The following is an 18490-nucleotide window of genomic DNA, read 5'->3' on the forward strand; positions in this document are numbered from 1 at the left end:
CTTCATGACTCTCTCGGTCCATGAAATATTTTTTCCCCTTGTATTGGTAATAGTTTCCTATTGCTGCTATGGAGGCCTGGTGGATCAATGGTTAAGCTTTCAGCTGCTAACCAAAAGTTTGCCAGTTCATATCCACCAGGCACTCCTTGGAAACCCTATGGGGAAGTTTCTATTCTGTTCTACAGGATCGCTAGGAGTTGGAATCGACTTGATGGCAATGGGTTTTGGGTTGATTGCTGCTATACCAAGATCCCACAAATATAGGGACTCAAAATTGCACAGATCTAGTATCTTACAGTTAGTTGTGGGGATCAGAAGAGCAAAATGGGTTGGCATTCTTTCTGGAAGCTCTAAGGGAATCCTTCTCTCTTTTCTCCAGAGAAGAGAGAGCCTTCTGGGTATTCCTAAGGATTCTGCCACCTCAGGGCCTTTGGACTGGCTCTTCCCTTAGCCCGGGATGTTCTTTCCTGCTTGGTTCGCTCCCTCCCTTCCCTCAGCCTCAGCTTCCCTTGAGGGTTTCCCTGAAGCACCCTATTTAAAATTGCAGCTTCCAACCATAATCTAGCATTCTTCTTTGCCAGACATTCATCCACGGTCCTTATCGGATCATATTCCATCATACTGTGCTATGCTATGCATTGATACTACGCATTGTATGTCATTCGCTTACTTGTCTTTCTCAGCAGAATATAATTGTTATATGCTCAGTGATTTCTGTCCGTTTTGTTCACTATTCTAACCCCAGCTGAGGGTACCTGGTTGCAAAGAGCAGGTCCTTCGTCTATAATCAATTAACTCATTAATTAAATTAAATCCAATATTATGTTTTCTTTGGAAAAGCTAACTTTGTAAGTGGGCAGAAACTGTCTTGATGTTTCTTAATTTAGAAATATGACTAATAGAACTCTGTCTCTCTCTTTTCTCTGTCGTTACCTGTTTTTCTCTCTGTCTCTCTCTCCTCTCTCTTTCTGTCTCTCTCTCTCTTTGATCACAGTTCCCTAGTTAACTTCATGGCTATAATTTTGTTTACCAGGTAGTTTTGTAGCTGAGTGACTTCTTAGCCATTTTCTGTGGATGGTTATGGAGACTGACATGCCTTAGGGTCAATGCACACATTTACTTTGAAGCTTGGTCAATGCCAGTCTTCCCCAAGGGACTGCTCAACTCCTGCCAAGCTCGTAAAATTAAGTTTCTGAGCCTAAAAGGGCAGGGAGAAATATCCAATCCTGGTGAACTGAGTGAAATAAAGACAAGGGTATGATGAAATCCCCAATCCTGGTGAACTGAGTGAAATAAAGACAAGGGTATGATGAAATCCCCAATCCTGGTGAACTGAGTGAAATAAAGACAAGGGTATGATGAAATCCCCAATCCTGGTGAAGCAACTGAAATAAAGCCCACTGGAAACCTCTCCATGGCACTCGACCCTAGATGGACTCCTTCCATCTCTACATCCTCACACTGGGTTTGTGCAGAGACTAGAACACCTTGCTATATGGGGACAACTGCAGAGCTTGGCACTGGATGGAGTATCATATAAGCTTCTGAGATGCAAAAACTGGGCCAGCCTGTTTGGGAGACAGGAAGCACTGTGCCCAGTCCGAGATAAATGAAGCTGAAGATTAAGTTTTCAGATGCAACTTGTGAAGAGACAAAAGGGAGTTGACAATGTTGCCTCTTTGGAATCAGTTTAATAAATAATATGGAACATTTTCATTTCAAAGAGCTGGTTGAAACTTCAAATGAAAATATGCCCGTATTATCAGGAGGGACCAGTGCCTGGAGAAGGGCATCATGCTTGGTAAAGTAGAGGATCACAGAAAGAGAGGAAGACCCTCAACAAGATGGACTGACACAGTGGCTGCAACAATGGGCTCAAGCATAGCAACGATTGTGAGGATGGTGCAGGACCGGGCACTGTTTTGTTCTGTCGTACACAGGGTTGCTGAATCAGAGATCACTCAAGGGCGTATAACAACAACCACATGGACCATTTCCATCTTGAAGGTCTGGTTCAAATGTCAAACAGAAGCAATCTCTAGGTGGCTGTTGTTGTTGTTAGGTGCCACTCAGTTGCTTCAGACTCATAGCGACCCTAGGCACAACAGAAAGAAACAGTGCCCGGTCCTGCACCCTGCTCACAATCATTACTGTGCTTGAGCCCATTGTTGCAGCCACTGTGTCAGTCCATCTTGTTGAATGTCTTCCTCTTTTTTGCTGACCCTCTACTTTACCAAACATGTTTATCCAGCTCACCTGTTTATGACTATAGCCATATACCCATATGACATGGCACAAATTTCATACCGTAATACCTAAACTTATAATAAACACAGAGCTACTTAATGCAATGAAAACCAGCACATGGGATCTCAAATAATTAACGGCATCGAGATCTTTGCGTGAAGGAGACTACCTGGATAATGGCCCTAGCTCTTCAACCTGAAATGGCTGTAACATCAAGGGCTGTTGCATTTAGTGTTCCAAAGCATTCCTGATTTTTTCTTTTTTTTTTTTTATTGAGAATTGCACACTTGATTTTAAAAAACTTCATATATACACACACACACACATATATATACATACATACATATACACACACACACATATATGTGGAAACCCTGGTGGCATAGTGGTTAAGAGCTATGGCTGCTAACCGAAAGGTTGGGGCTTCAAGTCCACCAGGCGCTCCTTGGAAACCCTGTGGGGCAGTCCTACTCGGTGCTATAGGGTCGCTATCAGTTGCAATCAACTCAACGGCAATGGATTTGGTTGGGTTTTTGGTTATATATATACTGTCATGGATTGAATTATGTCCCCCCAAAAATGCGTGTATCAATTTGGCTAGGCCGTGATTCTCAGTATTGTGTGGTTGTCCTCCATTTTGTGATTGTAACTTTATGTTAAAGAGGATTAGGGTGGGATTGTAACACCACCCTTACCCAGGTCACCTCCCTGATCTAATGTAAGGGGAGTTTCCCTGGGGTGTGGCCTGTACCACTTTTTATCTCTCAAGAGATAAAAAGGAAAGGGAAGCAAGCAGAGCATTGGGGACCTCATAGCACCAAGAAAGCAATAGCGGGAGCAGATTGCATCCTTTGGACCCAAGGTTCCTGTGCCTGAGAGTCTCCTCGACCACTGGAAAATTGAGGACAAGGACCTTCCTCCAGAGCTGACAGAGAGAGAAAGCCTTCCCCTGGAGCTGACGCCCTGAATTTGGACTTTTAGCATACCGTACTGTGAGGAAATAAATTTCTCTTTGTTAAAGCCATCCACTTCGGGTATTTCTGTTATAGCAGCACTGGATGGCTAAGACATATATCAAACCCACTGCCATCAAGTTGATTCTGACTCATAGCATCCCTACAGGGTTTCCAAGGCTGTAAATCTTTGCAGAAGCTGAATGTCACTTATTCCTCCCTCAGAGTGACTGGTGGGTTCGAACTACTCAACTTTTGATTAGCAACCTGCCGCTTTAACAATTGCGCCTTCAGGGCTCCATATGTATATATCAAAGAAGGCATTTGTCTTGGGCAAATCTGCTGCAAAAGACCTCTAAAGTTTTACAAAGCAAAGATGTCACTTTTGATGACTAAGATATACCTGACACACCTGACTTAAGCCATATTCATTTTTTTTTTTAATCGCCCCATGCGCACGTGAAAGCTGGAGAATGAAAAAGACAGAAGAAATGATGCCTTTGAATTGTGGTGTTGGAGAAGAATATTGAAAACAAGTATACCACGGACTACAAGAAGGATGAACAAACCACTCTGGAAGGAAGTACAGTCAGAATATTTCTTAGAAGCAAGAATTGTGAGGCTCTGACTTGTTTACTTCGGACACGTCACTTGGAAAGATCAATCGCTAGACAAGGACATCATGGTAGTGGAGAGTCAGCGAAAATGAGGGAAACCCTCAATGAGATGGATTGACACAGTAGCCACAATGGACTCAAACATACCAAAGATCATAAAGATGGCGCAGGACCAGGCGACTTTTCATTTCGTTATACACAAGGTTGCTGTAAGTGGGAGCCAACTCAATGGCAACGAACAGCAACAACATTTATATATTTTTCCAATTAAAGGAGACACTACCCCAAGCACATGACCTAACTTAACCCATTAATGGGTTCAAATGTAACTGTATTTGGGAAATATTTTTATGTTGCAAATACACAGGGCAGGTACTATGTCCAGATTTCATTTTGCTCTTTTGGAAATTCTCTTTGCAACTTTGCCCTAAGCGTCACTCCCTCCCTGGACAAATTACTGATCAGCTCAGTTTGCCACTGGAGCCAAGAAGGTATAGTAATTTTGGCGTGACGGTTCGTGTGTCTTATAAAATCGCCTATGGTATTACAGGCTTGCAGGTAAATGTCAGGAGAAAAGACAAATTATCGGTGGACCAGAATTTGTATCGTCATGGGTGCTCTGGGTCTCAGTAGTCCCTTAAAGTCCCCTACTTGGATTGCCTTTTAGAGATTTTTCAATTATCTGACTTGAATGGCCTAACTTCCATAAATATATCTAGGGGTTGTTTAGAAAACTTTTTGCCAACAAAAGTATCACCAGGGTCTTCATTCTCAACTCACTTCCACCAGGCTAATGTATTTTGGCTTCCGGTTTGAAGGGTTATCCTTGGAGCTGTTGGTCTTCACCACTACTCAAATAAGCACCAAGTCCTTCTTTTCACTTAGAGTAATTCATATATCCCCTTGTCGCCATGGAGATGGATGCCACCTCATCCTAATCCATTAAACAGGATCAACTCTTCAACACTCCAAGAAAAAAAAAATGAAGAAAACATACAGAAGATACAAAGCAATGTGTTACTTTTAGCCTTAAGAATCTCAAAGAACTCTATTTTGAATGCAGATATTTTCCGCAAAAGCACAGTTTCTCGAGGTATATTTTGTGTGATCATTAATACATGCTGAAATGCCACCCTGGAAAAAATATAGCTGGAAAAATCTATTTATTTAATAGATTCTTATATCAAGTGTCTAACATGCCTCAGTTAAGCGCTTGACTACTAACTGAAATGTTGGAGGTTTGTCCACCCAGAGGCACCTCGGAAGAAAGGCCTGGTCATCTACTTCCGAAAAATCACCCAGTGAAAACCCTGTGGAGCACAGGTCTACTGTGACACACGTGGGGTCACCATGAGTCGGAGTCAGCCCTATGGCAATGTTATTTATTTATTTATTTCCAGTGAGTTTATCTAAATGTTTTGATTTCCAAATATGGCTAAACCAAAAATATATATATATATATATATATATATATATATATATATATATATATGGCTACTGCCTATAAAATAAAATTTCAACTTTGAAGAAATATTAAATAATTTACAAATAGATCTAAGAGATTCTCTGTAAGGTGTCACGTGGCTGGATGATAGTTGTATGCTTATTTAGGGTTTAAGAAAGGGGTTTTATACCTTCCCTCTGCCCTCTTTATTTTATTCATTCCCCCAAAATTGTCGGGTCCCCTCAAATCTCCACTTGTTTGCTATCATCCTTGACCGTACTTGCCTCAGGATAGAGTAGCCTCTTAGCTTCCTTGTTCTTTTCACCATTAGATAGGTTGCAGGTACCTGACCCTGTTAAATGGTCTTCGCGCTCAGCCACCACCTGCCATCAATGGAGGCTTGCGTGTTTCTGGATTTTGGAAAGGAATCAGCAGAGATTCCAGACTAAGCTGGATTAAGAAGGGCCTGACGATCTAGTCCCCAAATCAGCCAAATGAAAACCCTCAGTAAGATATATTGACACAGTGTTGAAATGATGCACTCCAACATTCCAACAGTCATGAACATGGTACAGGACCAAGCCATGCTTCATTCTTTTACACATAAGGTAGCCACAAGTCGGAGCTGACTTGGTGGCAACTAACAACAACATATAGATATATATATTTTTTTAATCAAAGACAACGCTACCCTAAGCATATCACTTAACTTACCCCATCGATATATTCCTATGTAACCGTATTTGGAAAATGTTTTTATATTGCTAAATACACAGGATGCTTACCATATCTGGATTCCCTAATGCTCCATTCTGCAACTGATCCTGTGGATGGTTCGGGGGCAAAGAACATTTCATTCCATTGTGCACGGGTCCCTATGAGTCGGGGCTGACTCCGGGCAATAACAATCCCACTGCATCAGTTTGGATATCACCCACTTCAATGTTCCCCAAGGACAGAGACTCCATCCTTCATTTTCTCAATCCTCCTTCTTATTCGCTGAGCCAATCAAGTTAGTGCGGTTAGCATTTTCAGCCACCAGCAGGCAGAAAAGGGAAGTCGAAGAAATGATGGTCTGAGAGCAAAACATGGCCACACCTCATCTACTCCTGGTCTTCCCATTCATATCAGCATCGACAACACCAATCGTTTCCAGTGTTTTAAGCTCAGTGTTAAATACCTGCTGGTAGTTGACACTGAGTCAGCTCAGACTCTCGGAAACCTTATATACAACAGAAAGCAACATTACCCTGCCCTGTGCCGTCTTCACAATCAGTGGTATGTTTGAGTCCATTGTGTCAATCCATCTCCGTGAGGGTTTCCCTCATTTTTACTGACCCTCTACTTTTTTTTTTTTTTTTTTAATCTACAAATTACCAACCATGATGTCCTCTTCCAGCCACCATTCCTTCCTGATGGAACGTCCAAAGTTTCTGGTCGTATTTCTTCTTAGACTGATTTGTTTGTTCTTCTAGCTGTTAGTTGTCATCAAGTCAGCTCCTACTCATGGCAACTTTGTGGATAACAAGGAAACATTGCACGATCCTGCTCCATCTTCACGTTTGTTGGTATATTTGAGTCCATTGTTTTGGCTATAGTGTCAATCCATCTCTTGGAGGGGTTTCCTCGTTTTCACTGGTCCTCTCATTTACCAAACATTAAATATATGGACTCATGTTAATAAGAAAGACTAGGAAAGACAACACTGGGGGAAATTTCCCTTATTTTTATTACTATTAGTTCATAACTTTTGGATTACTGGAGCCATACTCACATGCCCTTCTCCAATTATGGGTCCTATTTCTATCTTAAAAGAAGCCCTGTTGGTGCAGTGGTTAAGTGCTAGGCTGCTAATCGAAACAGCGGTGGTTTGAATCCACTAGCAGCTCCATGGGAGAAAGATGCCTCAGATAGTTGTTCTGTAAAGATTGCTGCCGTTGTTGTTATGTGGCATCAATTCACTTCTGACTCACAATGAGCCCGTGTAGAACAGAAGGAAATATTGCCTGGTACTGTGCCATCTTCACATTGCTATGTTTGAGACCATTGTTACAGCCACCATGTCAATCCATCTCCTTGAGGGTCTTCCTTTATTTTACTGACCCTCTACTTTAGCAGGCAAGATGTCCTTCTCCAAGGACTGGTCCCTCCTCATAACATGTCCAAAGTACCTAAGACAGAGTTTCATTATTATCGCTTCTAAGGAGAATTCTAGCTGTACTTCTTGCAAGACACATTTGTTCATTCTTCTGGCAGTCCTTGGTATAGTCAACATTCTTCTCCAACACTATTATTCAAAGGCATCAATTCTTTTGTGGTCTTCCTTATTCACTGTCGGGCTTTTCCATGCATAGGAGGCAACTGAACGTATTACCATGGCTTGGGTCAGGTGCACCTTAGTCCTCAAAGTGACATCTTTGCTTTTTAACACTTTAAAGGAGTCTTTTGACTGCTGCTTCCATGGGCGTTGATTGCAAATCCAACAAAAATTAAATCTTTGGCAACATCAATCTTTTCTCCACTTATCTCGATGTTGCTTATTGGTCCAATTGTGAGGATTTTTGTTTCTTTATGTTGAGGTGCAATCCATACTGAAAGCTGTGGTCTTCGATCTTCATCGGTAAGTGCTTCAAGTCAATAGCTTGACATTTCCCAGCAGAAGTCCATAAGGTACATTGTAGTCACCCACCAAATTCTCAGGAATGTAGAAGGCTCGTACACATGTGCACACGGAGAATCCAAATCCTACCTCTTCAGAAGAACTTACCTACCTGCTCCACCTGTGGTTCGCAAAGTCATTTTATTGAATGGAATCTTATATAGAGCCCCAATATGGCAAATGACTCAAAGCCCAGCCCACCCACCCTGCTTTTCAGATGTAAACCAAGACCCTAAGAAGGAGACCAAACCATGAAAGTGTGGGTATGGCAAACAGAACTCAAATCATTCTATTTTAACTAAAACGGGCTTTCTGCTACGCTCATACTGTTGTGGTTAGTTGTTGTCCACTGGATTCTGACTCATGGCGACCCCATGTGTGTTGGAATAGAACCGTGCACCATAGGGTTTTCAGTGGCTGATTTTACAGAAGCAGATCACCAGGCCTTTCTTCCAAGGTACCTCTGAGTGGGTTTGAACTGACAGTCTTTCAGCCAGTAGGTAGTCAAGCCCTTCACAGTTGGCACCACCCAGGCTACTTGTCAGGCACGTAGACTGCCTTAATTTCAAACCATCTCTTTATTATCTTCAAAACCACGGCATCGGGGCAATTAGTTGCTTATGCAACTAACAATCTTGACCAGAAAGAAAAGTTCAGAATTCTATTACTCAATTTTCCCAGAGACAGAATCTTTCACGATAGCTTCAGTATTTAAAAAATTGGCAGGTGTTTCCTGATACATATATATGTATATTTTAATCCTTGAAAAAGTCAGTTCCTTGAAGCTGCTGGCAACATTTCTTAAAGGCATAAAATCACAGCTGGCAGGACAGAAATGTCTTGGAATCATGGTTTGGCTCCATTTTTTGGGAAGCAGACCATGGAATCGTCACTAGCAGTTAAGACATCCAACTCGCTTGATAAAGCATTAGTTCTAAGACACCAGGGTTTTGCTGTGGCAAAAGCTACTGCTGAGCTGGGCTAATGGCCTCATTGTCCGGGTATACCACAGCGAACCAGCAAAATGGATCTGATGGGAAACACTCAGTAGTCAAGGACTCCCTTTGGACATGTTATCAGGAGGGATCAGTCCCTGGAGAAGGACATAATGCTTCGTAAAGTAGAGGGTTAGTGAAAAAGAGGAAGACCCTCAATGAGATGGATTGACACAGTGGCTGCAACAACGGGCTCAAACATAACAACGATTGTGAGGATGGTGCAGAACCGGGCAGTGTTTTGTTGTGTTGTACACGGGGCCGCTGTGAGTCAGAACTGAGTCGGCTGCACCTCACAACAATGACAACCACAATCTTGTACCTAGATCAGCAATTAGAATTCCTGACATTTTCTGTGTGTGTAATTATCTAAACCTAAATCTGGTGCTAATAGCATGTTCCATTTCCTAATTCATTCTGTCTGCCACCCGTCTGTCAGTTGGTCACACTCTGGTGGCATGCATGTAATGTAATGTAATGTAATGTAATGTAATGCTAAAAGTTAGGCTACTGGTATTTCAAATAGCAGAAGGGCCACCCATGGTAGAAAGGTTTCATGATGTTGTTTATTGGCTCAGTTGTGAGGATTTTTGTTTTCTTTACATTGAGGTGCAATCCATACTGAAGGCTGTGGTTTCTGATCTTCATTAGTAAGTGCTTCAAGTCCTCTTCACTTTCAACAAGCAAGGTTGTGTCATCTGCATAACGCAGGTTATTAATGAGTCTTCCTCCAATCCTGATGCCCTGTTTTTCCTCATAGAGTCCAGCTTCTCAGATTATTTGCTCAGCATACAGATTGGATAGGTATGGTGAAAGAATATAACCCTGATCCAAACCTTTCCTGGCTTGAAATGATACAGTATCCCTGTGTTCTCTGCGAACAACTGCCTCTTGGTCTATGTACAGGTGAGCGGAGGGCCAAATTATAAGTAGCCAGGTCAGAAATTACCTGATATTATTTGATCCCAGTAAAGGGTGAAAGCAGGGTTTCATGAATAACATTAAATTAGCCAGTGGTTGATCTTCTGTACTTTTCTCACCTTTTCTCTTTATAAGCCCAATTGCACCAGACTTCTTTAAGCCTTTTGCTTCTTCTACAATCAAAATGGTCTCCCTATATGCAACGTAAAATAACTGCTCAGAATAAATCTTGTATTCAAATTTTGGTGAGTTTTGGATATTTTTAGCAGGATCAATAGTAGTCTTAATACAATGTTCAGTGATAAGAAAAATAGTAGTGGTATGGGGACTCCACCAAACACTGAGTTTGTCCTGGGGTTCTGTGCTATTAAACTTCACATAGGTGAGCAATAGACATTACAATGATCTTGCAAGAAAGAGATTACCACCACCTTGTGCAGCTGAAGAAAGAGACTTGCTAGTTAGCCAACCTTCCCAATGTGCAGTAGATGGTAAGACGCTAATACATGTGTATAAAAAAAAACCAAACCTGTTGCTGTCGAGTTGATTCTGACTCATAGCGACCCTATAGACAGAGTAGAACTGCCCCATATCGTTTCCAAGGAGCACCTGGTAGATTTAAACTGCTGACCTTTTGGTTAGTAGCTGAAGCACTGAACCACTACGCCACCAGTGTTTCTGATACATGTGTATAATATCCTAAAATTTGTTTTCTTCCCATCTAACACCATCTGTTTCCATTTTGCCATATTTTATCTTTTATTTATTTACCATCTCTTTTGGATGAAAGAACAGCATTTTCTACTCCATTAAAAAGTGCAAACAATGCATTTTTCCTTTTCTTGGAGAGGAAGGTAGCACTTGTTACTTTATGAGAAAAAAAAATTCACACCGTATCTTAACTTTTTGCCAAAAACATATCTATTATCGTTAAAATTACTAATTGGAATGATTGTCACGATGCACACTGTATCATTTGATGCGATTATCTTTTCAAATGTCTGGATGTCAAAGATTTAAAAATATTTTTTCCAAGGGCAATTAAGAGTGATTTCCTCAAAGCAGAAAGCAAACCTTGCCCAAGAGTTTTCAAGAGCAAAGATACAAACACAAACCCTTGATAACAATAAAGTAAATCTCATTTAACAATCTCCGTCACCATGTCTAATCAGCAAAGTGGGCGCGTATCACTCCATCCAATCAAAGGGGGTCTGTTGTGTTCCTAAGGAGCCCTGGTGGAGCAATGGTTAAGTGCTGGGCTGTTAACAGAAAGGTTGGTGGTTCAAACCCACTAGCTGCCCCGCAGGAGAAAGATATGACAGTCTGCTTCTGTAAAGGTTACAGCCTTGGAAACCCAATGGGGAGGTTCTACTGTGTCCTGTAGAGTCTCTGAAATGGCACTGATGGGTTGGCAGTGGGCTTTGGTTTGGGTAGAATCCCTACCTGTTCCACTGTAGCCCATCCCTGGAATGTAAATAGATGACTAAAACTAAAAGACCAAACCCATTGCCGTCGAGTTGCCGTCGAGTCAATTGTGACTCATAGCGACCCTGTAGGGCAGAGTAGAATTGCCCTATAGAGTTTCCAAAGAGCACCTGGTGGATTTGAACTGCCAACCTTTTAGGTAGCAGCTGTAGTTCTTAATCACTGAGCCACCAAAGTTTCCACCTAGAGGAGGGAGGAGTGAAATAGGAATAGGGTTTCTGCATGTTAATGTTGTATGATAGTTGTTTGTGGGTTACTTCCTGGTACCAAGTTAGACTAGGTTTTTGTGGGTGTAACATAGTAAATGTCACTGTTATGGTAACCACAAAGAAAATATCTAAGAAATATACACAGAATGTAAGAAGGCTTGCAGAGTTGATGGTGAGGAGGCCATCTGAAATGCTCCACCCTAAGGTAACCAAAACTGAACCCGCTGTCGTCGAGTTGATTCCAACTCATAGCGATCCTACAGGACAGAGTAGAACTGCCCGATAGGGCTTCCAAGGAGCACCTGGTGGATTTGAACTGCCAACCTTTTGGTTAGCAGCTGTAGCTCTTCACCACTGCACCACTAGGTTTCCAAATAGATGAGTGAAGACAAGCTAAATTCCTTCTTTTATTTCCCTGCTGTGACCCTTGCTGCTCTGTTCTCTTACGTGGTAGTGTTTTTCTGAATCTTTTGGTTACAAAAGGTGTACCTCAATTTTTTCAACAAGAGAAGTTCTAAAGTCAAGTTTATGTTTCTCTTCTTAAAAATAAAATAAAATTTGCATAATTCTGATACTTCTTTGTGAGATCTTCAATATTTCTCAAAGTCAATCAAGAGTGATTTCCTCAAAGCAGAAAGCCAACGTCACCTAAGAGTTTTCAAGAGGGTTATGGGACGTGCACAAATCCCCAACAGAGATACCACCCTACACTACTTTCATACTATTAAGTAGACAGATTTTGGATACTACTTCGTGAGTTTGTCAACATATTCACCAATGGACCAAACTTACATGAAATCCCAAACCTTAGAGCTGCTTAATATAAGTCTGCTTTGGGAAAAACCAAGTTCTGGGAATCCAACCTTGTAAGTAACATCAACACGTTATGCATACAGCGAGAAACTTTTAATTCTCCTGGGATCCAGATTTTGGGGTCCACGGAGTTAGGGTGAATAGACTCGAGGGCACTGGGTTTTACTGGCTGGGAGTTGGGGTGACCCACCCAGGCCATTTGCTCTTGGGTATTCTTTTGAACATTCAGCCTTGAAGAAACTGGTTCCTGGTGGTTTCCTTTGAGTCAAACAGTGGTCTAGATAAATCTAGTAAGACCGTTTTGCCTCGGGTATTGCCATTTTTTGGAGAATTCAGGCAGTTTTGGGAGACAGACTCCAAGGGTTAGACTGGGAGCTATGTTTAGGGTAAATCAGTGATTATATCAATTGTTCTTCAACACAAGGCTGTGTGGAATCTTTCCTGACCACACATTTGTTTATCGGGTCTGTTTAGACCCGTTTTTCCACGGTGACGCCTATAAGACTTGGTCTGAGCGTTTGCAGGATCTCTCATTTTCAGAACATTTCCGACTGCCTGGTTGAACTGTTACCCTGATTTGCAAAGTCATGTATTCAAAACGCATTTTTTGGTGTCTCTTATTGGCTTAATATGATTTTTGTTTTCACAGGAGAGAACAGTTTTTATCCTCCCTCCCCCAGTGCAGCCATTTGCTAATTGTTTCTGGCTTCATTCAGCAGAGAGTACCGTGGAGTCCCTCCACAGCATGTTATCACTGCTCCTGGCCCAGTACATTGGGTTCTTTGAAAGGGCCCTGTGGAGTGTTCTTCTGGTTTTCTCTCTCCCCCTCTTGGTTAGAGTGGACCTTTTATAAAAGATAAAGGAACCTGATTTCCAGTAGTCAAAGCAATGAGCCTAAACTTCTGGGAAGGTGAAGATATCTGAAGAAGCATGCAAACAATGTCTACGCAAAATTAGTTCAATTTATTTCACAAAGACCTGGCTCGTGGAAGTTACCAAAAAGAAAAAAAAAAAGAAATAATAAGTTTCTTTACACTATTGAAGAGACAAATTAATAACAGACACCTCACTTTGATTTTAAGGAAACCCTGGTGGCACAGTGGTTAAGAGTTGGGCTGCTAACCAAAAGATGGGCAGTTGGAATCCACCAGGCACTCCTTGGAAACCGTATGGGGCAGTTCTACTCTGTCCTATAGGGTCGCTATGAGTCAGAATCGACTCAACAGCAAAGGGTTTGGTTTGGTTTTTGGTTTTACTTTGATTTTAAGGTTTTTCTTACCCACGAAACCAAAGATGAACCTTAGAAAACAATTTTCTTGCCTGAAATTGATCCTGCCTTCAGCTTTTATTCACCCAAAGTTGCTAATCTTTACTTTCCTGTTAGTAGCCAGGGTTGCTTAATTTACATCGCAAAAGATATCATGGCTGCAGGTGGGTGGAGGGCCAGAGACCACCTTGTGACCAGATAGCAGTTAATTTCAGTAAAAAGAGGAAGGCAGGGTTCAATCAATCAGTTAAGATTAGTCAATGGTTGATTTTCTTTACTTTTCCTTCCTTTTCTCTTTATAAGCCTCATTGTAACCAGCCTAACGGGGGTGGGGGTGGGGTGGAAAACAACCCGTTGCCGTTGAGTTGATTCTAACTCATAGCCACTCTATAGGACAGAGTAGAACTTCCCCCTTAGTTTCCAAGGAGCAGTTGGCAGATTCAAACTGCCAATCTTTAGGTTAGCAGGCTTAACTCTTAACCGCTGCGCCACCAGGGCTCCATAACCAGCCTACTTTGAGCTATTTCTTTCTTTTTTTTTTTTTGGAATCCAAATGGTCTCCTCATATGCATGTAGAATAACTGCTCAGAACAAAGCTTCTGTTTCCATTTATGTGAGTCTTGATTATTTCTTAACAAGGCTGAGTCTCCCCCCTCCCCTTAATATAAACTCCAACATGGAATTTGGAGTACTTTATCACAATTTTGCCAACAGCTGTAGACTGTTTGCATTTGAACACCCCTAAATCAGATGCATTTCCACTTACTCCCTCCTGGGGTCTTTTACATGCTAATGGTTTCCCATAGGAATGGGGGAAAAATGCTCAAAATAAAATTAAAACATCAAGTTGAAGATAAAATATTCTTGGCAGTGTTTAGCAATTTGTGGAGCTCATTCCCAGCCTTGTTTCCTGTTGGACACAGAACCATCAGCCTCTTTTAGTTGCTTATAGTTTACCATAACCACGTTGCAAAATACGCTACTCCCTCTTATGGTCACACCGTTCAAATCTTGATTTTTTGCACCATTCAAATGCACTGCACCTTGCGACAGGGGTTTTACACAGCTCCAGAGATATTATTCATGAACTGTACAGCAACACGCAAAGCCACGCAAGAAGGGAAATCTTAAAATCTTACCACCGAAGGTGTATAATTTTCAGACTCACGATTAGGATAAAAATGAATTAAACACCAAAACAACGCACAGCAGCTAAGCCTGAATTTCCATATCCACGACTAACGCCCTTTAACTGTAAGCCACAAAATGAAACAAAATTCAAATGACGAAGTTTCATGGCACACAAATACAAGAGCCACGAAACCATACAACTGTTTTTCAAGGCCCCAAATACACAGATAATCAGGTAAAACATTACATGAAATATTTTCCTCTAAAAGATCAACTAATCACGTACACCTACACAAACAGGAAAAAAAAAAAAGCTAATATCTATGGTTATTATTCACTATTAAATTACCAAAGACGTGTTCACTCTACAGGGTTTTGCTGAACAACACAGGCATTCATTTAACCCAAAGAAAGAAAAGCACTTTAAACAAAAGTTAATTTTAAATTGATTGATGACCGTGAAACCTGCATTTATTTGAGGAAGGGTTCAGAGTCATCAAGAGAAAAGTAGTCAAATAAAAACTATATACGATATACAATGGCTGAACCACAGGAAGGTATTAAAACACAGTTTCATCTGGTTTTCCAGGAGCAAACACATGCTATAACAAAAAGCGACTCCTGGATAGGAGAATTTTCTAGCTGTTGCAGCGACGCAATTCAAATCAAATCGTCCCATCGGAATAAAACACGGACTTTCACAGTTGTCTCTTGCACAGCCATTAATATGAGGTAATCACTTACCTAAAATACCCAGCCTGTAGTTAATGGTGATCACTATGACATTTCCGTAGCTTGCCAAAATACTTCCGTCTATCATGTTGCCAGTTCCCTCCATGTAGGATCCACCATGAATATACACCATAACTGGCTTCTTACTGTTCTGATCATGGATGTCTGGAAAAAAAGGCCAGGTAAGGACAATAAAAAATCAAACTGATGAACTGATGCTGAAAAAAAAAAAAAAAAAAAACGGGCAGAGGCTACTTGTTGATCGTTCTAGTTTTAAGTCGATTTCATCCCATTTCTATGCATGAATTATAGACTCACTTAGGAAAATGTCAACGCCATTATATTTTCGATTCATAGAAATGATTTTTGGAGAAGGATACAGTCATTTTGAGTCATATGTATGCATACAACAGCTAATAGATAGACTAAGATACCAAAAAATAATTTAAGGTACTAATTTCCTAAATATTGCTTAAACTCTACAAGGTGATTTAAACTAAAGAAGCACATGGCGTATGATCCAAAATGTATTTTCATCACCTAATTAAGTGTAAAATCAACTGAAAATTATCATTTATTTTTAATATAATTGCCATCTTAAGTCAAAAGTGAGTGTATCAAATCATCTTTTAAAAAAAATGTAGTAGTAAAACTATGCACAGTCAATACAAGACAAATGATAACCAAGCTAAATAATTGTTTAAAAATTGTCAACAGAAGAAAAACATGTTTTAAAAAAGATGCCCAACCAACTCTTATTACTCAAGTTTATTGGTTGTAGTGATATCCCAACATATTTAAATGAAAAATAAAAGACATGTAATGAAAATGGCAGAAGATTCCAAACTCAAAGTGAGACTATTTAAACGACATTATTTAAACGCACATTTCCAGAGAATATAAATTTCCATTGTGATATGCAAGCCATGTGTACCCTTAGTCATTCTTTTAATTAAAAAAACAGACGTAAACATATTTCCCGATGATCTGTGATGACAGAAATTTTGAGACAATAGGTAGAATTTGTAGAGTGTGCTTTTCTGAAAAGGTGTAGGAAAATGAACCTATGCAGCCAAATCAGCCTACATTCCACACTTAAGAAAATATTTAATCAAGCTTTCTTCCCCTTAATTCATGGAGACGATTTTGGAATACTGGAAAGAAATTTGGAGATATTGAAATATACGATCGTGTCGATGGCGGCTACTTATGCAGTGAATTAAGATTATGACCTCGAATACCCTCACTGGGTGCTAGCGAGCTGAGAGGGGGTGTGAGAAACCCACAGGTTCTAGCACGCACTACTCACAGTAAAGTACAAAAAAAGTGTCAAGCTTCTCAGAACTCTGCACATTTTATCCAATACAAAAGAGACTCTCTTATTTTCTTGAATAAAATCCAAGTGCACTTTACACTTTATTAACCTTTATTAATCATAAACTACACAGTTTTTTTTTTAAACGAACTGCTGGTTGAATAAGGAACGGTGTTTTTCACCAATAAGTGCTTCTTTTTCCCTTTGTGTTGGTCTTTCTGCTCTGATTTATTTTACAATTAGCGGCTGTTGGTGACTGAATTACAGAAAAAAGAATAGGCGAAGATTTTGAATAGTTGCTTTAATGTTTCCCCTGAGAGTCTATTAGATTAATGTCTCTTACCTTGAATGAAAAAGAGAACAAGGTTTTCTTGAACTTGAGGGAGTAATAACTGGGTGTAATATTAATTAAAAGTACTTATCACAGTGTATTGGTATTTAATGGAAATTAGAAAGCATTTTAATGGTAGTAACGCTATATAGCCAATATTGTGCAAACACATCTTAGTTATGCAAGGGAAATATATTAAAAAAGAAAGCAGAGAGAGATGAAAATTATAATAGAATAAGGTATAAGAAGATAGGAGAAAAAAGCCGTGTTTTGCTTGGATAAAATGGCTGACGTTCTGACACGCTTACCAAAGCAGAGGCCGAGTGATGAGTTGGTTTTAGAAGAAACTATTCTAACACCATCAGAGATCTCTTAGAGAGCTGTTTGAGGCAGTGACAGCCCTATGAACTTAGGGCTTAGTAAAGAGATAAAGTTAAGGGAAGACCAGGCTTGAAAGCCGTGTTGCCAAAATTTTGTTTCTTGGAGAGCAGTTGATTTATAAAAGGAATCAAAGAGGACAGCAAAAACAAGCAATTGATAAAAAAGGCACTTGCAGGGAAGTTAAACTGACAGGCAGAGATAACTCACCGCCCACATCTCTAGCTTGAATTGCCTTTCAAGCATAGAACTAAAGGTTCATCCAACTCCTTCTTCATCCTTTCAGGGAAATAAATGGAGTTCCATGTGCTTTGCTACCCAGATGGGGAAAAAAGTGCTTTTATCCCTTCTATAGAGCCTTCTCAGCAAGGAGAAGTCTGTTTTATTTATTTATTTTTCTGTTTTAAAATCATTTATTCTGCTGAAAAGGCAGAGTACAATGGGCTGGATGGCTGCCTGTATTCCACATACCTTCCATTTTTTAAGAAAAATCATTACACTTCGGGTGGATAATTTGTCATGCCGTTTAGGATCCTTTGAGAAGAAACTTTGCATAGCAACAGAATATTTCAGGAAAAATAAAATGCTATCACAATAGTTGTGGTGTAAAAAGGAAGATGCATACAGCTAGCTTTTTGACCTTTCTTTCAATTCTTAGATACCCCTACGTTTTTCTTTATTTTTTTAAATGGTAGTACTCCTGAAAGAAACATCTCGTAAATACACTTTTTGATGTACTTCACTGTGAGACAGAGCAAATTTTTTGAAACCTATTATAGAATCAATGTTTGTAAAAGAAAAGAACCCCACACACACACACACAAAAAGGGAAAAAAACTGAAATGCCACTCTCAAAAAGTTTCCATTGAGGTGTCAAGTTATTTTGAAGGTTATAAAACAACTGTTGAAAGGAAGAAAAGAAACTATGCATGCATGTTTTAAAATTCCATTTTCTCTTCTTGTGGCCAAGCAAAAAAGAAAAAAGAAAAAAAA

The 18490-nt window shown here is 40.2% G+C and overlaps 1 protein-coding gene across 2 annotated transcripts in view; it reads right to left on the reverse strand.

The window, feature by feature from the left end:
* The window catches only part of LOC135228842 (neuroligin-4, X-linked), a 267647-nt gene that overhangs the window by 128546 nt on the left and 120611 nt on the right, over nt 1-18490 (reverse strand). For both annotated transcript variants that reach the window (XM_064277935.1, XM_064277936.1), the window contains exon 2: nt 15486-15638. In XM_064277935.1, coding sequence (XP_064134005.1) covers nt 15486-15638 — 153 coding nt within the window. The remainder of the gene's footprint in view (nt 1-15485; nt 15639-18490) is intronic.

This window comes from Loxodonta africana, chromosome X (assembly GCF_030014295.1).
Source record: "Loxodonta africana isolate mLoxAfr1 chromosome X, mLoxAfr1.hap2, whole genome shotgun sequence".
In the NCBI taxonomy this organism is placed as follows: Eukaryota; Metazoa; Chordata; class Mammalia; order Proboscidea; family Elephantidae; genus Loxodonta; species Loxodonta africana.